We start from the raw sequence: 18944 nt of genomic DNA, 5'->3' as shown, positions 1-18944 counted from the left end.
GTAAATTTGTACATACATCAATCTGATTCCAATTTACTTGTTACACTTCTGCTGCAGCAAACAAATTTCCCAGCTTTTGGGACAATAAAACATTTCTGATTCTCAATTAGATGTTTTTACATTTGAAGTAAAAACATCTCATTGAGAACCAGAAATGTTTTATTGTCCCAAAAAGTGGGAAATATGACATTTGTAAGAGGATACTGATGACATTATTTCCTATGAAAGTGTTTCCACTTTCCATAAGTCCTAACAGTGTAAATTTCTGGCATTTTGTCTAAGTAGTGTTTACTACCATTACTGTAACAGTGACCTGCTCATAATTGTCTTCTCATGGTGCGTAAAGACACTCACTCAATCTGTGTCAAACTCCTCACACCTGCTGGTGACTCGCTGATTCAGGTACGCCACCCTTCCTTCTCTGGTTGCAGATTCCTTCCGCCGCTCATCTGGGCCCATAACCTGTTAGCAGAGTCGCTTTCGGGCTGCGCCCTTGTACTAGAATTTGAGTGGTAATAAATGAGAGAATCATACAGTCTTCTTTCATGACGGGGGACTCCACCACTGCACCTCCGCCGCTCATCTGCTTCCGCTTGTGACAGACAGTCCTTTCCACAGTGGGTGGAGCCTTACCCGTCCTTTTATTGTGACATGAGGTCATTCATTATAACTTACACCTGTAGACACTCAATCCAACATCCTGGTTTTCGCACAGATTACACGACAGTCTTGTTATCCTGTTTTTTCTTGAGTGGACACCTGACAGCCACTCATTTTGTTTTTGTCTGGTTTTAGGACCCAACCAACGTCTGAGGAACACCACCATCACTCGAAGCCTAAGCACATGTAAACGTAGCTGTGTGTATTACTACTGAGATCTCAGTAGCTTTTAACAAAATAAATCCCATTGATGTTTCAGGCACCAGTCTCCCCTTGTTTCTTTGGGCTGAGTACATTTGTGTTTCTGATGGTTTTTCAGTTTGATGATCTCTGCTTTAAAACTTACAGGATTTATTAAAAACAAACGAATAAAAGAATTACAACCATTAAGGAGTTTGTGCTTCAAACATCCAAACAATTTAGCTGCAGTTTCCAGGCCAAACAGGTGAAGAATGCGGCTGAAAACTGTCTAATTCAAGGCTTTTTGTGATTTTGTTGCTTCCCCCTTTGTAGTTTTGATGTAAAGCTGGAAACCCACAAACTAACACTGCCAGAATGAAGCGTTTATTTTTATTTTACATTCCTGTTGGCCCCCATACCCTAATAAAATATCATTAACAATAATTCTGGAACATTTAGTTAAACTTTTGTCTCTTTAGAGATTCAGAGTTCAACAAGAGAATCTTTCCCCCCCCCCCCGTTATCATGTCCATTTATTTCATTTAATCTAAAATAAAGATGTTTTCTATTCAGAATCAAAATCAGCTGACTGACGTGTGACAAACCAAAACCACAATTTCACATGAAGTTAATCAGATAAACAGACGTGACTGCAGCTGCATGATAAAGCACATGTTTGTGTTTTAATTCCATTTTTGGTTCTTTTTTAAAACACAGGAAAGGTTTCTCTTTACCTTGCTGACAGTGACTCTAATAAAATAGTATTCATTTATTTAAATGGTCTAAATCTTTTTCAGCATTATGCAATTTCTCTTTTTAACCTATTTTCATTTATGGATAAAACGTTGTGTCATATTTAATGTTATAAATAAGATTTTTCAGAGATCTGTTTAGTATTTGTTATTTTGTTGTTTTGTTAGTCAAATCTGAGGTGTAGTTACAACTCTTGGCCACCAGATGTCTCTCTTACCTCCTATAGCAGCCGGGTCTGTTTAGGAATGAGCGCACGAGACGACCGGAAGTCAGGTCTCATTTAAATGCATGGCCCGAAGTCTCCTCCGCCTCACTTCACCTGCAGCTCAGCGCGGATTTTCTTGTTTTTACGGACTCGTTCCATTAAAAGGTCAGTTTTGCTTAATTATATGAAAAAATAACAAATTTTATTGTTAAAATCCTCTTTAAACGGGTTCTGTTTTCTCTAGACCTATAGCTAATTTACACATGGAGCTAAAATATGATAATTATTTCTGTCTGTAGCTTTAAAACTTGTTTTTAAACGTGTTAGCTGTTTTGTGTGTGTGTGTGTGTGCGTGCGTGTGCGTGTGCGTGCGTGTGCGTGTGCGTGTGCGTGTGCGTGTGTGTGTGTGTGTGTGTGTGTGTGTGTGTGTGTGTGTGTGTGTGTGTTGAAGAGTGAACCATCATGGTTTAGTAAAGTTGTTCATACATCTGGGCTCCTTGTGATGAGCTGAAGTCTCAAAATGAGCTGAATTATTATTAAAATGTATGAAAGGTCATTGGGTTTGCGCTAACTCACCTTCAGGTGGGGGCACCAGCTGTGGCTCACATCTGGATGCAACACCTTGCTCTATTGTAGATGTGTTTTCATGTTGCGGTGCCCAGCTTTACTCCAGAAAGGTTCCTTTAAACCTCTGACAGGCCTGACAGCTGATCCAGATGTATGCTGAGGAGGGTTTGGAGTTTAATTGCTGCCCAACAGGAGCAAGCTGCTGGTTTGAAACCAGATGGGTTCTGGCCCAGTAAAAAGGTAAATGAGTCCAATAAAAGCTCAGGGGGTTCCTCTCATCCTGCAGAACCCAGGGTGGTTAAAACTGAAACCATCATTCCAGCTTAAATGCTGTAGTTATATGCTTTAACGATCCCAGGGATGATTCACCTCCTCCAGCCTCTAATCCATCTCCGGTTCTGATGGCGGCTCTGGTCGGGTCTAGACGCCACGGCTGCAGCTTGTTTTGGCTGTTGGGTAATTGTGGGTTTAGCCTTCTGTGGGTAAAACCTTCAGTAGATCCCAGGTGACAAGCCTTTGATGGGTTCATGTTGCCACAGTGATGATAAGTAGGCCCCCTTCCAAACTAAGCTCAGATCGTGGTTCTTTTGGTGTTGTCGTTGCTGATGTCATCATGTGGCATTGCAGCAGACCTTCTGTCAGAACGATGCAGCGATGGAGGTTCTGACCAGCACCTACAAGTCCTTCTGAAGTTCTGACCTGCACCAGCAGGTCCTACAGAGATCCTAACCAGCACCTACAGGTCCTACGGAGGTTCTGACCAGCACCTACAGGTCCAGACACCGCCCCGTTGACAGAAGTATGTGCATCACTGCTGCTTTACTTAATTTCTAAAGCTTTTGTGGCTGTGAGCTGTCAGACATCAGGTTAACCAGAGATTTATTCTGTGGTTTCAGCTCTTTCTCAGTGTGTGTGTGTGTGTGTGTGTATGTACCATGGGTGGACCGGGCCTCCCACTGTGTCTGCTGCTGTGGGTCTCAACAGCAGCAACAGGAGGTACGTTTATCCTGGTTCGGGTCTGAGAGTGTAAAAATCTGCAGTCCCATCGCGGGACCTTTCTCCAGTCGGATCTCATGAGAATTAACCGACTTTAGCTTTTATTTAGGTTTTATTTTCAGGTTTGTCGTTGGTTTGATGCTGCAGCTGAACTAAAGCGGTTCAATCTCGTTGACCAGGTCAGGTCATAGCTCCTCCCAGTCTGACTGCAGATGCTGGATATCCCATCATGCTTAGCTGCAACATCACCTTAGCAACAGGTGACAGCGTTCGCCAGGTGCGTTGGTTCGACAAGCACTCCAAGCTACTGCTGGCCTACGAGCCGCACCGCATCAACCATCAGGAGCCCAACGTGACGCTCAGCGCCTCCTCCCCCAACCGCAGTGCCATCACCATCACCACGGTAACGTCTGCCCACGAAGGCTGTTACCGCTGCATCTTTTATGTTTTCCCCTCCGGGCAGCAAGAAGGCTCCACCTGCCTCAGCGTCACCGGTGGGTGGTCCTCGCTCTTCCATGATGGTTGTTTTTACTCCTAAAGCCGTGCAACAGGAAGCTCCGGGTCAGCTGGACCAGCTGACCCGGAGCTTCCTGTTGGTAAACAAACACGTTACGGGCTGACCTCATAACGACGCAGCTTCTCTCTCAGGTAAAGTTCATCCAGAGGGCAACAAGACGGCCATCGCGGGGACGCCTGTCTCCCTGTCCTGCTCCTACAGCCTCGCAGAGAGGGTTCGACAGGTGCTGTGGAGGAAGACAGCGGAGCAGGGCGACACCACCCAGGTGGCCTCCTACACCAAACGCAGCCACGACACCTGGGAGCAGTTCAAAGGTCGGGTCAGCTTGAGCCACACGCTGGGGGAGACGAGGCTCACCATCAGGCAGGTCCGCATGGAGGACGAGGCCTGCTACACCTGTGAGTTCCACACCTATCCTGACGGGAGCCGCAGCGCCTCCACCTGCCTCTCCGTCTATGGTGAGCCTCCGCTTTACCCTGGAGGGTGATTCTGTCTCCGTTATCGTCCTCTGAGAAGTAAGGAAGCTTCAGCTTTATGGTTTTAGTTCTCAGACGAGTTTCACCCTCTTCAGTCTCTTAGAAAAGTTATTAATCATTACTCAGCACTCAGCAGCCACTTAAATTGCTCTGATGCTAACCTGGTGGGAGGAGCTTCGGCGGTTTGTAAATTCATAAACAAACAAACACAAATAGGAAGAGCTGAAAGCTGCATGTGGGACGAAGTGGAACCTGCAGGAAAACAACTGCTGAAGTTTAGTTTGTGACCTCGTCTGCAGATTCTGACCTACATAGGTCCTCCCCACACATCTCCAGCGGCAAAGGAGACACGTCCCCAGCTGATCGTAACAACCTAACCTACCTGAGATCATTTATGTCTCTGCAGGATGTCGTCACGTGTGATCTACCTGCTGCAGCTCGTTTACAGATCTATAATTAGCTCCTGTTTAGCATGAAGCTAAAGCTACGATAGACCAACGTCTTTTGGTCCTGGAGATGCATCATCAGGGCTGTGATGGAGAATCTTGGACATCTATCTGACATTTTAAATTAAATCACTGCTTTTATTTTGAAAATCAGCCAAACTTTTATTCCTTTCTGCAGAATAAAATGAAAAAAACAAAATCTAATTTTGGAGAAAAAAACTCATAAATTCCATCATGTGTGAAAAAAGACGCTTTAACGTTTCTGATAAATGAGTGAAATAAAGTTTCCTCCAACAGAAAGTTCAGATAACTTATTCACTTTTAACAATTCAATTCAAGTTTATTTATAAAGCGCCAAATCACGACAAGAGTCGTCTCAAGGCACTTCACATAATAAACATTCCAATTCAGGTCAGTTCCTTAAGCCAATCAGGAATAATATTTCCTGTATAAGGAACCCAGCAAATTGCATCAAGTCACTGACTAGTGTCAGTGACTTTACAGCAATCCTCATACTAAGCAAGCATGTAGCGATAGTGGAGAGGAAAACTCCCTTTTAACAGGAAGAAACCTCCAGAGGATCCTGGCTCAGTATAAGCAGCCATCCACCATAACTCACTGGGGATCGAGAAGACAGAGCAGACACACACACACATGCACATGTTTAACTCCAACGGGTTCCTAAAATCCCTGCTGGAGCAAATAACTCTGATTCATCCAGATAAGACAGGAAGTGAGCCGTCGTCGCAGTCAGGAACAGGAAGTGCTGAAAATGAACACCCAGGTCCTGCAATCGCTGATTATACTCATGGTTTTAATCTAACACCCCCCCCCTCCCTGTTTTCCACCACTGAACTATGTGGGTGTGACCCTCCTCAAGTGTGAAGTAAGTGTGTGTGTGTGTGTGTGGGGGGGGGGGGGGGGGGGGGGGGGTTGTGTCACTGAGGGGAAAGTGGTTATTAATGTGGGCTGGGTGTGTGTGTGTGTGTGTGTGTGCGTGCGTGCGTGCACGCGTAGCCGTGCGAGCTGACAGGTCATGATCTCTGCTGCTCAACGAGTAAGAAAACATTTTCTTCCCTCAGTTCTTCCCAAACCAGAAGTGACCAAAGTCACCTCCTCCTCAGGAGTCACTGAGGCCAACTGCACCGCCCGGTCCCGTCCTGCCGCTGACATCACGTGGGACACCGGCGGGGACAACCGAACGCTCGGCCCGCCCGTTTCATCCGTCTACGACCAGGGCGACGGCACCACCATCCTGACGAGCACGCTGCTCCTCCAGTCAGAGCTGCTCAGCGAACAGACGGTGAAGTGTGTGGTCCGCCACGGCGGTTTGGAGAAACCCATCACACTTCCTGTCAACCCAAAAGGTGAGCGGAGATCAGAAGCATCTCAGAGTCCCATCAGTAACGCTTGTGTGTCTGAGTCACAGATCATACGGTGGTCCCGAAACCTTGTGGAGCATATTTCTGCTCCACATGTTTAGTCCAGATGTTGTGTTTTACACGCGTGTCTGCAGCAGAAACAGTCTTTTAGAGGATATGTGTGTGTGTGTGTTTCTGCAGAAGTGCATCCAGCCACGATCACCCTCATCCTGGTGAGCGGCGTGGTCGTGCTCCTCCTCCTGTGTCTCTGTGTGTGTCTCTGCAAGGCCTTCGTCTGCGCAGACGGTACGTCTGGCCTTGTTTCACCACATTTACTTCTGTCACACCCCACAAGCTCCCCACGGTTGTGGCGCCTGTTTCCTGACTGATTTCACAAAGATATTTTAGAAAGCAGAGCTGGGAATCAGAGCTAATTAGAGCGTGTGATGAAAACATGCCCCAAGTCCAGCCAGGAGCTTATTTTTACCGTCATCCTTCTCCGTTCAAATGAAAACGTGGGAGAATTAAACAAGTTAGACGTTGAGTTTCTTCACGTCTCTGCAGAAGATTAAAGTTGTTCTGGGAGATTCTGACTTTAGGAAAGTAACATCAGGCTTTTTAAGTTCACACGTTTGGGTTTATTTACCCTCCAGTATTTCCGTTCTCTGGATTCCTGCCCCGAGGCGAGCAGAAGCTCCAGCTGATATGCAGCCCTTTGTTTTTGTTGTGGCCGACTCTGACAGCCCGTCATTGTGACTGGTGGAGCGTTCCCATTCCTTCTGGTTACATAAACACTTTCTGAGCCTCACACAACAAGCCCAGAGTTACAATAGCACATACATGTTATCTATGAGAGGCTAGTTTAGTTTCAAGCCCACAGATTAACTCTAGTATTACATCCCTTAACCAGCGAGGCAGGTCGCTGTTTAACTAGTTTGTGTTTCATTCTACCTTCAATGAGAGGATGAAAAAAACATCTTTAACTAGAAAACAAAAATCTCTACCTACCTAAATACCGGAAACAAAACAAAACTTAAAATTACACTTTTAGCTCCTAAACCTTCTTGGGATTGTGATATATTTGGGGGCTTATCCGGGATCTTTGACATTCTCCTAATCTAATTCTTCTTTGCATTTTATCAATGTTTACGCCGTTTTACTATGATTTAATGTTTCCTCAAAAATAAAACACTAAATTCTGCTCTGTGCTAGCTAACACCACACTCTGTGGAGCTATAGTCCTCGATGCAACCTGCTGGGTTCCTTATATAGTAAATCTTTTACCGTTTGGATTAATGAACTGACCTGTATTGGAATGTTTACAGTGCGAAGATCCTTTAGACGACTCTTGTCGTGATTTGGCGCTATATAAATAAACTGAATTGAATTTTACTGAAATAAAATCTCCTTGACCAACCTGGAATAAGACATTATTGGGGGCTCATCTGGGATCTTGCCTAAAGTATAAATTAAACTCCTCCTACTATTTCATAAACTATTCTTAGCATTTCTGCATCTCTTACCCTAGATTTAACTAATATAGAATAACGTTTCCACAAAACAACATTTCTGGCTTTTTCTTTGGTGAACGACAGAAACTTCCACCTGGAGTTAAAGAACCTGTTCATACGTGATTCTATCATTTGTTTGATGTGAAGGAAATATTTTACCCTGAACAATGACCGTTCCGGTAGAGGAATTCATCTGTTTTTGTTAAACCATAGACCGGTCTGTCTTTCAGGCTTTTCTACCACATTGTGATGGAGGCTAAATGTTTCTGGTTTTGGAACGTCTTTGGTCTTCTCTGTGGGTGTGCCGCCCAGACTGCAGCTGTGAGTCCATCAGCTAGATGGACTCCTTTCCTGAAACCAGGACAGTTGTGAACATGTTGTCGTTCACTAGCTAGCCTCTGACGGACCTGTTGCTGATGAGTTGGAGAGAAAAATCTTTGATTTTTATACTTGAAGTCAGCACCTTTAACAAAATAGTAGGAATGGCAGGATTAAAAATAAAATCTTTTTTAAATGTTGATGCTGTTTAGTCAGGAAGTGTTAAGTGAGTCAGTCCTCCTGCTAAAACCAGAGGAGGCTGAAAGTCTGGGAGTAGATGACGAGTCATCTTTCAGCCCCCCCACACCATTCATTTCTGGTTCCTGTTAACACCTTTCTGGTTCCTGTTAACACCTTTCCCCTCGTGGGTCTGATCCAGGGTGGAACCAGCGACGTGCCGCTTACGGACCACTTCTCCTTTATCATAAATCTTTTGCTCACAGAGGAGAAACAGGAAAGCTAAACTTCTCATGAGGGACAGAAGAAAGCAAAACAAAAAGTGACCCTGATGTGTCGAGGCCAGGATTTATTCTCGCCTTTATTCATCAACCAGGTGTGGCCTCCATTAAAGGTCTTACTCACATTTTCCTGGTTTTCAAGAGAAAAGTGATCAACACCTGACCTTTATTCCTAATTTCCTAATGAACGCGTCACATAACATTCCTAAAACAACATTCCAGATAACAAACACACCAGGCTAAAGTTGTGTCTCTTCTCCTGAGCGCTGCAGTTCACTCTAGACTTTCCTTGTGTCTTAAACTTTCCTTATTTTCTAGCTCTGATGATCCTGAGCAGAATATGAATGAGCTTTGCTGATTGTCCAGAGTAACCGGGCAGAATAAAGGCCCCCTTTCTGGTTCTGATCCCTCAGTAAGATGTTAGGGGCCTGGAAGAGGGAGCGGCGACGGGCCTATCACACACACACACACACACACACACACACACACACACACACACACACACACACACACACACACACACACACACACACACACACACACACACACACACACCCTGTCTCCAGGACAAGCACAGACTCTGTATCTCCCAGTGTCAGCTCAGCTGGGATGTGCCAGGAAAACAGGCCTCCACTGTGATGGGATGCAGACGGTTGTCCGGGAAACGGGTGATGTCTTCTGTCTCTGTTGGGTTATAGACTTGGTCACAGATCCAGGGCTGGGTTCCATTTCTAATGGCTGTTGTATATAAGGAGACTAGTTGTTATCTACAGTAACTGACAAAGAGTCGTGGTTCTGACAGAACGTCTGGTGAACAGGAGCTGTTTTAGTCGTAGTTTAAATGATTTTAGAAGAGCAGAATTTCTGGTTCTGGTCCAGGTCCTGGGGGATAAAAGAGGTCAGATGTTCCCCTCCAGGATGTTCTGCTAAAGGGCAGAATTCACGGTTCCTTCAGTTACAGCTTCTGACCATCACACTACCACCTCCATGCCTGACTGTAGCTATGGTGATGTTAGTCCGACTCCAGATTGAATGGGATGCTCACCTTCCAGAATATTTACCCAGAAGTCCCAGGGGTCATGGAGATGTCCCTGTGGAGGCTATTGTTGGTCCTGACTTCTGACCTCTACCAGGTGAGACCTGCAGAGCTTTAGATGTTCTTCTAGGTTCTTTTTGTCCAGAATGAAGCAGGAAGTGTTGCTTTTCAGGTCGTCATGTAGTCGCACAGCTTCATGCACTGGGGCGACGGTGGCACAGGAGTTAAGTGCTCGCCCTGTAATCGGAAGGTTGCAGGTTCGAGCCCCGCTCAGTTTGTCGCTGTCGTTGTGTCCTTGGGCAAGACACTTAACCCCCCTTGCCTGCTGGTGGTGGTCGGAGGGACCAGTGGCGCCTGTGCTTGGCAGCCTCGCCTCTGTCAGTGCACCCCAGGGCAGCTGTGGCTACATTGTAGCTCATCCCCACCAGTGTGTGAATGTGTGTGTGAATGGGTGAATGACTGATTGTGTTGTAAAGCGCCTTGGGGGGTCCCAGGATTCTAGAAGGCGCTATATCAAATACAGGCCATTTACCATGTAGTCACACAGCTTCATGTATGATCAGTAGTGACGTTATTTCTAAACCCACATTTATCTGACTCCTCCATGTATGACCACATCTCTCTCTCTCTCTCTCTCTCTCTCTCTCTCTCTCTCTCTCTCTCTCTCTTGCTCCATCTCTCTCTCTCTCTCTCTTTCTCTCTCTCTCTCTCTCTCTCTCTCTTGCTCCATCTCTCTTCTTGCTCCATCTCTCTCTCTCTCTCTCTCTCTCTCTCTCTCTCTCTCTCTCTCTCTCTCTCTCTCTCTCTCATCAGGACTACATTCAGACTCAAACTGAAGCAGGATGCATTTCATCAGACCTCTAACTTGTGTGTTTGACCAGATTAAGGTTGAGTTACTCAGGTTTTTTTGGGGACGTGTCTCCTGAGCGATGAGCTGAAGCTACACTCAGGTTCATGTTTTCTCTCTGGGTGTGTAGACAGAAGCCAGGATTCCTCAGGTCTGTATCAGCAGGTTGGAGTTGGACTCTGTGTTGACTACAGGGTTTTTAGAGAGAGGTCTGTGGTGTCTGCGGCAGGTGGAACCACAGGCCCATAAATCCGGGCGTCCTTCACTCTCGGTCAGGACGAACGGGAACGTCTGTCGGCTCTTCCAGTAAAATCTGCTGCTCTATTTGTAGCCGAGTCTCTGTGATCTTTGGGTGGCTTTGTGGGAGATTTACCCAGCAGCCAGACCGTGGGGGCAGGAAGCTGACCAGGACTCAGACCAGTGGCTTAAAGAAACATTTTCTCTGGCAGCTCTGGCTCTGCAGCACAGCCGGATGTCGAGGGCCGGTACCACATCCTGCTCCAATCACACGAAACGCCCCGACCTTCAGTCCAGAGGGCAAGTAGCTGAAGGGAGGGAGACTTCCTGCAGAGGTGGTGGTGACATCTGCTGGTGGCTGCACAGAAGCCAGAAGCTCTCCGTTCAGCTTTGATGTGTCAATGCACAACAGATCCTCCTGGCAGCCTCAGGTGTTTCACGCAGGACTTCATTAGTTAGTCACATGTTCTGTGGAGCGACTCCAGACGGTTCTGTTCTTGCTGAATTCTGCCTTCCTCTTGAGGATTTCAGATGGTTTCCCAGCTGCTGCTGTTGGTCAGACGGTGGCTCTGAGTTAAACTCGTCTGCTTCCTTCTCAGTGAAGTGAGAGGGTTACTAACGAACTCTGGCTTCACCCTCATGCACTTTGACCTTTACGGTTGTGGGCTGGAGCGCTGCTACTGTCAGTGTTTAGTTACACACTACCTCTAAAGGTTAGCAGTCCTCTGGAAGTGAGCCCGTTTCCTATAGAAACTCTTAAATGAGTTTTGGATGAAAACCAGATTAAACCAGCTGCTTTAGGGAATGAGTTGGTTATTGTTTTCTGTTGTTAAAACCTTTACCCGTTCCTTGTTGTTTAAAACAAACCTGTTGGTGTCGCCACAATCCTCCTGCAGTTTGGTCGTGGTCTAAACGAGTCCAGGGGTCGTTTTCCTCACCGGGAAGCTTCATTTTCCAAAAGTCCAAAGAAAAGGTCATGGAATGTTTTTGGTCGTGCTAACTTTTCCTCCCTCCCTGTTTTCTGTTCAGCCTGATGTGGAGTTGGACCTCAGCTCCAGACCAGTTCTGAGCCCGGTTCCCTTCAGCTCGGCTCGGACAGGAAGCTCCTGGTTCTGCTCCTCCTGGAACGGTCCCATGGAAGCAGGCTGAGCTTCTGCCATGTAAAAAGAACTAAAACTGCTGATGTTAACGTTAGAGAAGACACTTAGGACCTGGCCTGTTAGTTCTATACAGAAGAAGCACGGGGACGGCTGGCCAGGCTGGAAGTTGCCCACGAAATCCTGAAGAAGAAAAACGGACTTTATGAGTTTAAAGGTCCTTCTGGAATGGATCCCTAACCCTAGCCTGGTGGTTTTCATAGCAACCAGAGCAAACAGATCTGTGGTTGGTCGTGTTCCTGCTGCAGAAACCAACAAACATAAATAAATAAGACGTTATATTTTATCTTTGGGAGACCGAATCGGCCACCAGGGGCTGCTGTTGCACTGAAACACCTTTTAGGTAAATGAAGGATTTTAAATCCTGATGTGATAAAAATCTAAAGAGAAGACGTTTAATGAGTCACGCTGATGCGGGGGGCGGAGACAATCCTGGGGTCGACCCCCCCACCCCACGCTGCAGCTGTGACTCAGAGACCGAAGGTGTTTTTACGGCTGACTTACAGACCTAAACAGGAAGTTTATTATGATGTTATGAGGGTTAGGGTTAATGTAAACCTACAGATCTAATGCACTTTTGTTATCTTTGTGTTCTCAGAATGAAGCTTTTGTTGTATTTTACTACTTTTATCTGTACAGAAGGAAATATTGAATTTTATGTTTATTAAATAACACGTCCTTTATTTTGTTGTTGTACAAAACCTCTGAAGTCAAAGCCGACGAGCTGTAAGTAATTAAACTTTATTAAACCTTACATCACTTGTTTTCTCTGGGTAAAGTCTACATTTAAAGGGAAAAGCCGTGAGGTCGAATTAACCAGCTGATGTTTTCTGCACGCATCATAATAAATCCAGTCGTGACTCTGAAGCTGGTTGAATGCAGCTCCGTTTGCATTTTTAAAGTAAAACTGTACTATGTATTACATGTTAGATGAAGACTCACCTGTAAAGCTGGTAAATGCAGACCTGTCTGTAGCTGATCTGTTGGCAAACCACCTTTATTTCATTATTAAATGATGTTTTCGGACACAAAACTCCTTCATCCTGAAAGCCATGCTTTTGTTAGGCATTCATCTCTCATCTAACCTTGCTAACTACAATTAGTAAGACCTTTAGAAGTATAAAACATGGCTTATTGACTCAAAATGTAGTTTTTTCTAACAATAATATAAATTTAAAGCAGGTCTCTTTACTAGCAGCTCCAGAACAAACCAACACGGGTCTCAGGAAATGAGCTTTTCATATAAAGTTAAAGAATAATTAAAACTCTTCCTCCACATCCCACAGGTAAGTCTGTTTAACTCTCACATCCTGCTGGTGGTGGAGCAGCCAATCATAGGGCAGATTCTCCGTGCATGCAGGCGTGAGCATCAGAAGAACGAGGATCTAAACAATAAATGGCCCTCAGAGCCAGAGGACTCCAAAGTGCTTTACAGTGGATCATTCAGCCATTCACACACATTTAGGTGACTGAATGAGGCGAAGCAGAACATATTTAGTGGGCAGCAGAATAAAATGTCTGACTGCGGCTAGAAGAGACGGTTGGACCAGTTCCGAACACCACAGTAGTGACTCGTAGTGATTTTAACTTTTAGATGCAGAATGGATTTGCACCACTAGGTGGCGACCTAGCTCAGCCTGCCGGTTTGTTCGACTGTCCACGAGGGTTTAAAAGCCCCTTTCCCCACCTCTGTGGTTCTAAAAGTGACTGAATGAATCATGTAGATTTGGGGAAAAACAAACTACTTTATTTCTGTCGCGAAGAAGATGAGACGCCCTCCCGGCTCGTGTAGCAGGATGGGAGGTAGGCAGCGCTGCGGGGGGATGTTTGTGTGAAGCGAACATGTGAATGTACTTGTAGCAGCGTTGCACTTCAACTTTCTAAACCACAGAGAAACACGTCCCACCTGCATCAGTCAGCCTCATCTGACACCCGCCCCCGTCACAATCTGCTGTGATTAAGGCTTTTGGGCCATTGAACCAGCAACCTCTCAGCTCAGTGGTTTAATTACAGTTGGTCTCTGTGGCCTCAGCTCAAACCGAGGTGTTGCTTCTTTTGGTGACAGAGCTGAGTTTGACTGATTTGATGTTTACCTCGTGTCTCGCCATGCTGCCCTGGTGGAAGGTTCGTCTGTGGAGGGAGGGACACAGACACGTGTCTGCGACATTTGCTGCTCACAGCTGGGGGCTGAAACGCGTTTCTGTTTCTGTGTGAAACTTGGATGGTTTCAGTCTGAACTGAAAGGTTTTGCTTCCTGGATCTGAGGTGGGAACAAGTCGATCACACGATGATGTGAATTCTGCAGGTCTGCGTTTACTAACTTCAGTTTGGAAGATGCACCCTGCAGTGCCTCACTCCCTTTGGGTAAACATCAAGTATAAACATCATGTATGTGTATGATGAACCTGCTAGCTTTAGCACCTGTTTTCTAGTCACTGCCCAGGTAACTTTAGTGGTCCGTGTCCCGTTCCAGAGAACTTTTCCTACCGAAGTAGGAGTAGCTCTGGAGTCAGTCATTCATGCTTTCATTACTTCACGTCTGGATTATGCGAATTCTGTCCTGATTCAGCCCTAAACAGCAGAAGGTTCAAAATGCTGCCGCCAGATATTTAACCAACACCACAGACGCATGCACATCACACCTATCCTCGCCAGGGGTGGATTTAGCAATTTGGGGGCCCAAGGCGAACACAGACATGGGGCCCCTTACACTAAATTTTCGACAATCTTACCTTTAACTGGATTTGCGAAACTCTCCCCTCTTCTGACATGAGTTATTTTCCCTTTTTATTAGTCCTCCTCTTTTTTCCTGTTTTTCTCTCCCTTTGAGCGCTTTCAATATTTGCTCTGCTTTCTTTTTCCTGTCAGGGCTCCTGTTCTTTAGCCTTAGTTATTTTTTTCTATTTTCCATTTTGGTCTATGTTTTCCTCCCTTTAAACATTTTCCATTGTCTTTCCTTTCTGCTTCCTTCTGATGTGAAAATAAAAGCTTTTATGAAGCAAGCAGCTTCTTTCTCTTATTGGAGCCACTAGGATAACTCCATTTCATGCTTCATGTTTTGACTATAGCTTTGAGTTTGTTACGAATGCTCCCGCCTCTCTTCTTATTCTTATTTGTGGTCTTATGGCACTTGGCAAACAACAATTTGGTGCATTACTGCCACCAACTGGATTGGAGTGGAATGACTACCAATCACTTCCTGTTTGTGCATCGCTGTCTTAATAACCCTCTTATGACCATAATAATGACAGGGCTGCCTGGTATTTTTTTAATCTTATGGCTGTAAAATTGTAATAAAAAGTGCAAAGTGTGTGTAACTCGTCTCCTTTTTTCAGAACAACATCAGCTTTCAGTGTATGGTTTGTATTTAGAATTTATTTCTATTAAAGCCTTTAAAAAATCAGCTTAAAAGTGAAAAAAGCAAAAACCGGATTTGATTTTTTTACATTTTTTACTGAACAGGAACTTCAAAATTGCTGGGCAAGCAATTTAAACTTTGAACTGTAATGCATCTATTCTTAAACAAGTTTGAACCTTGGTATCTTTTCAGCAGTTTTTAAGACCATTTATTTTTGTAAACTTTCAGACGTTTTTATTTGATGTGGTTGGCCTTTAAACAGTTTCTCTCCAGCTGCAGGCAGAGCGCACCTCTCACTGCCATGGGGTGCTTCTCTGGCACACCGTGCACTGCTATACCAAAAACTTTTGTTTTAGTAAATATAATTATTTATTGTAAAAAGATAAATAATGCTGGAATGAAGCTGAATCTTACACTTTGCAAATAGTTGAGGGTTGTTCAAATAAAAAAATAAAAAATAAAGACTGAACAAACATTCGGTTCACTGGAGATCTGTCCTTCTTTCGTGGTCACTGTCTTCAGATATAAGCCTTCTGGGACAGTACGTTCTGGTTTAATTCAGACCATAAATACAGAATAAAAACACAATTATGTTGTAATAAAAGCTGATTTAATCAGACAGAGCACCGACACCAAGTTTCATACAGGATGTGTGCACATGTGTTACCTGTAGAGGAAGTCAAGCATCACCTGTCAGTTAAGCGCTTTGACTGCTGAAAAAGGCATGTAAGTCTAATCCGGTATTATTGTTGTTGTTGTTGTCACGCCCCGTGGTGCTCACTCAGCCTGTCGAATGAACGGTTGTGTTGTTGAAAACGTTTCTAACTTTTTACACCAAACAGCAGAGCTTTGCAGGCTGAAGGTCGTTGTCGTAGACGTGAGCGGGCGTCTGAAGACCTGAAGTCTTCATGCAGCTTCCTGTTGAACACAAAGAATAATGATATTCATTACAATCCGTGTAGGAATCCGTTCAGGCTGTGTTTTTATCGCACGTGTGTGTGTTAACATCAGGAAGTCTCACCTTTACATCGTAGCTTGGATTGAACACATTAACGTCACTATGAGGAGAAACACCACGACTCCAAAAACACGATATGAGAGATGTGAAGAAGCCCCCGCAGATGCTGCAGTACCTACAAATCAAATAGATCCAGGTTTTTACATCACTCATATGTGAGTGGAAACACACATCTTTTTTAACTTGTGCACAAACCAAAAGTGTAAGAATGTTCACACATCTGCAGACCAAGCATGGGCTGGATGTACTTCATGTTTTTGGCCCATTATTATCATTCATGTTTTAAATATCTTATTTGCTGCTGCTCTGAAAACCTGCAGACGTGGGTCTAAATCCAGGGATTTATTGTTTATCTTTAGAGAACTCATAAATTATAAAGATATCTTTAATCTCATGACTGTCTGCAAGATTAGTAAATGTAATTTAAAGCTTTTAATGAATCTGCTGTGGTCTCTTGTGCTAATGAATGCCTGATGAGTCGTTTTTCTGTGGAAAACAGCTCTGGCGCTCCTGCTTCTGGAAGTGGAGATGTTCCAGAAACAGGAGCATCTGTGTTTCCCTGGCAACCACAATCAGCTTCATCCACTTCACCTGCTCCTGACTCCTCAGCTCATCATTCACACCTGCTTCCCCTGCTATAGATTCACCAGTCAGCCACCAGTTCCCTGCCAGATTATTGAATGCTATTGCAAGTAAATCTTCCAGCCAACCACCCTGCCTGATCTCTGCCTCCGGACCTCGTTTTTCGCTCCTGACCCCTGCCTTGTACTCTGCCTGCCACCACGACCTTCGCCTGTCCTCTACTTTGTCTCCAGCCTCGCCCACCTCTGGTAACTCTGCATCAAATAAAGACTTTTAAAGGTGCTTTTCAGTGTTTGGTGTCCTTACGGGTCCTTCTAGTTCAGTTCGTGACAGTTTACTCAGTTTTTCCAGCATAAATCTTCTAAACACCCAGAAAAAAGTGAGTGCAGAAAAACACGTTTTATGTTTGTTGGGCTTTGAGGTGATTTGACTGTCTTGCAGGTAAGAACAGAAATGATGCAAGTGCTGAAAGAGCAACAGGTGTCTTTACACATGTGTGTGTGTGTGTGTACATGTTTGTGTGTGTGTGTGTGTGTGTGTGTACATGTTTGTGTGTGTGTGTGTACATGTTTGTGTCTCTGTGTGTGTACATGTTTGTGTGTGTGTGTGTGTGTGTGTGTGTGTGTGTGTGTATTTATATATGTTTCAGTGTGTTTGTGTGTATATGTTTCTGTGTGCGTGTGTGTGTGTGTGTATATATATGTTTCAGTGTGTTTGTGTGTATATGTTTCTGCGTGTGTGCATGTGTGTGTCTGTGTGTACATATTTCTGTCTGTGTGTGTGTGTGTGTGTGTGTGTGTATGTGTTTATATATTTATGTGTGTGTGTGTGTGTGTGTATGTTTCTCTGCGTGTGTGTGTGTGTGTGTGTGAGTGTGTGTGTGTGTGTACATGTTTCTGTGTGTGTGTGTGTGGGAGGCTGAGCCTACTTCCTGTTTGTGAATAAGGGGTCTTACGTGCGCACTTCGGTTCCTCCTGCAGACGCTGTTAGAACTCGTGCTCTCAGCTGAAGACGTGTTTCAGCTTTAGCTGACGTGAGGTGTTGGGTGTTTTAGAGGTGTAGCAAAATGGTTTATGGCTCTATTATGAAAGATGAACCATCCTACACAATAGTCTGGAATATTAATTTTAATAAATTAATAACCAAATGTTATAGAGATAAGAAGACTCAAAGGTTGTTTTCATCGATAAACTGACGATCATATCCGTTTGTCTGTGTTTCAGTTCAATGAAAAGATAAGTTTGGAATTTAAGAGTTTTAATTCTTCAATTTAAACTAATGATTTGAAATGACAATCATAGGAAAAATAATCAACATTGGCAACCTTGTTCCGCACGTCCGCTCTCTTTCGTTCTCAATCTTGTTCTGACTAACTTACCAAAAACCACTTCTCTTCCCAGAGCAAACTTGTGCGTCAGAGCAAATGTGTTTTGGAGTTACTGTGAATCCAGACCTGTGTGAGCAGGTGTGAAGGTCATCCCTAAACATCTTCAAAAGACATTATTTAATTAAGTACTGATTCATTATAGTTCATTATGATTACTCAAAGCATAATAATCATTCATTTGATTAAAATACATTTATAATGAGCAAAGTGATAAAATTATTATTTAGCATTAATAAACAAAGAAAGCGTAAGACTCTTTTATTATGACTAGATTGTGTGAGAATTCCTTCTTCTGGAGATGCAGGTGTTGGATGTTGTGAAATTCTTCAGACTTGCTGTTGGCTCAGGTCTTAATCTGTGGGTGAAAGTTGCTGCGTGACCCAGCTTTGACCCAGCCGGGCAAATACGACCTTTGGCACAGAAAACCCATACTTCCTCACGTTACAGAGGAAACGGTATGGTTCTGAGCTAGTGGACTCCTTTACAGCAATGACATCACAAACACCTGGTATACTTAGAAATAAACTATTTAGATACATCTTATTGGTTCTGATTGCACACATGGATTCATGTACAGTACATTCAATAATCAAAGAAAATGGTCATTCATACCAGAAGTGAGAAGATGAGTCGTTAGCTCTAGAACCGGTAGTAATGAAATTATTACTGTAAACATATTTAAGGTTCCTTGTGAGGGATCGGTGTGTAACAGAAGAATATCAGTCAAGACGCAAAACATTCAGCCGTGGTTCATTAAGAATCTCTACCTGCCGTGCATTTAATTTAATTGAATGATTAAGTTTGTTAACGAGTGTTGGGGTAACCCAAAATAAATAACTAGAGGACACCGTCTGTATAGTTGCACAGTAGTTAT

The 18944-nt window shown here is 44.3% G+C and overlaps 1 protein-coding gene across 1 annotated transcript; it reads left to right on the top strand.

Moving 5' to 3' along the window:
- Nucleotides 1–1830: 1830 nt before the first annotated feature.
- LOC107380863 (OX-2 membrane glycoprotein) lies at nt 1831–11831 on the top strand. Its single transcript, XM_054743018.2, has 8 exons — nt 1831–1963; nt 2993–3164; nt 3262–3361; nt 3541–3855; nt 4010–4336; nt 5883–6167; nt 6363–6467; nt 11598–11831. The coding sequence occupies exons 3-8, from the start codon at nt 3301–3303 to the stop codon at nt 11600–11602; spliced, it is 1098 nt and encodes a 365-aa protein (XP_054598993.1). The 5' UTR covers nt 1831–1963; nt 2993–3164; nt 3262–3300; the 3' UTR covers nt 11603–11831.
- The last annotated feature ends 7113 nt before the right edge of the window (nt 11832–18944 follow it).

The sequence above is a fragment of the Nothobranchius furzeri genome, chromosome 14 (assembly GCF_043380555.1).
Source record: "Nothobranchius furzeri strain GRZ-AD chromosome 14, NfurGRZ-RIMD1, whole genome shotgun sequence".
NCBI classification, from domain to species: Eukaryota; Metazoa; Chordata; class Actinopteri; order Cyprinodontiformes; family Nothobranchiidae; genus Nothobranchius; species Nothobranchius furzeri.
The sequence above is the reverse complement of the archived record's forward strand: the minus strand, read 5'-3'. Positions and strand labels throughout refer to the sequence as shown.

Coding starts and splice junctions, on each gene's coding strand:
- LOC107380863 (XM_054743018.2), top strand. CDS start 3,301: ATGGGTGGACCGGGCCTCCCACTGTGTCTGCTGCTGTGGGTCTCAACA. Junction 3,362..3,540: donor CTCAACAGCAGCAACAGGAG/GTACGTTTATCC, acceptor CTCGTTGACCAG/GTCAGGTCATAGCTCCTCCC. Junction 4,337..5,882: donor CACCTGCCTCTCCGTCTATG/GTGAGCCTCCGC, acceptor TTCTTCCCTCAG/TTCTTCCCAAACCAGAAGTG.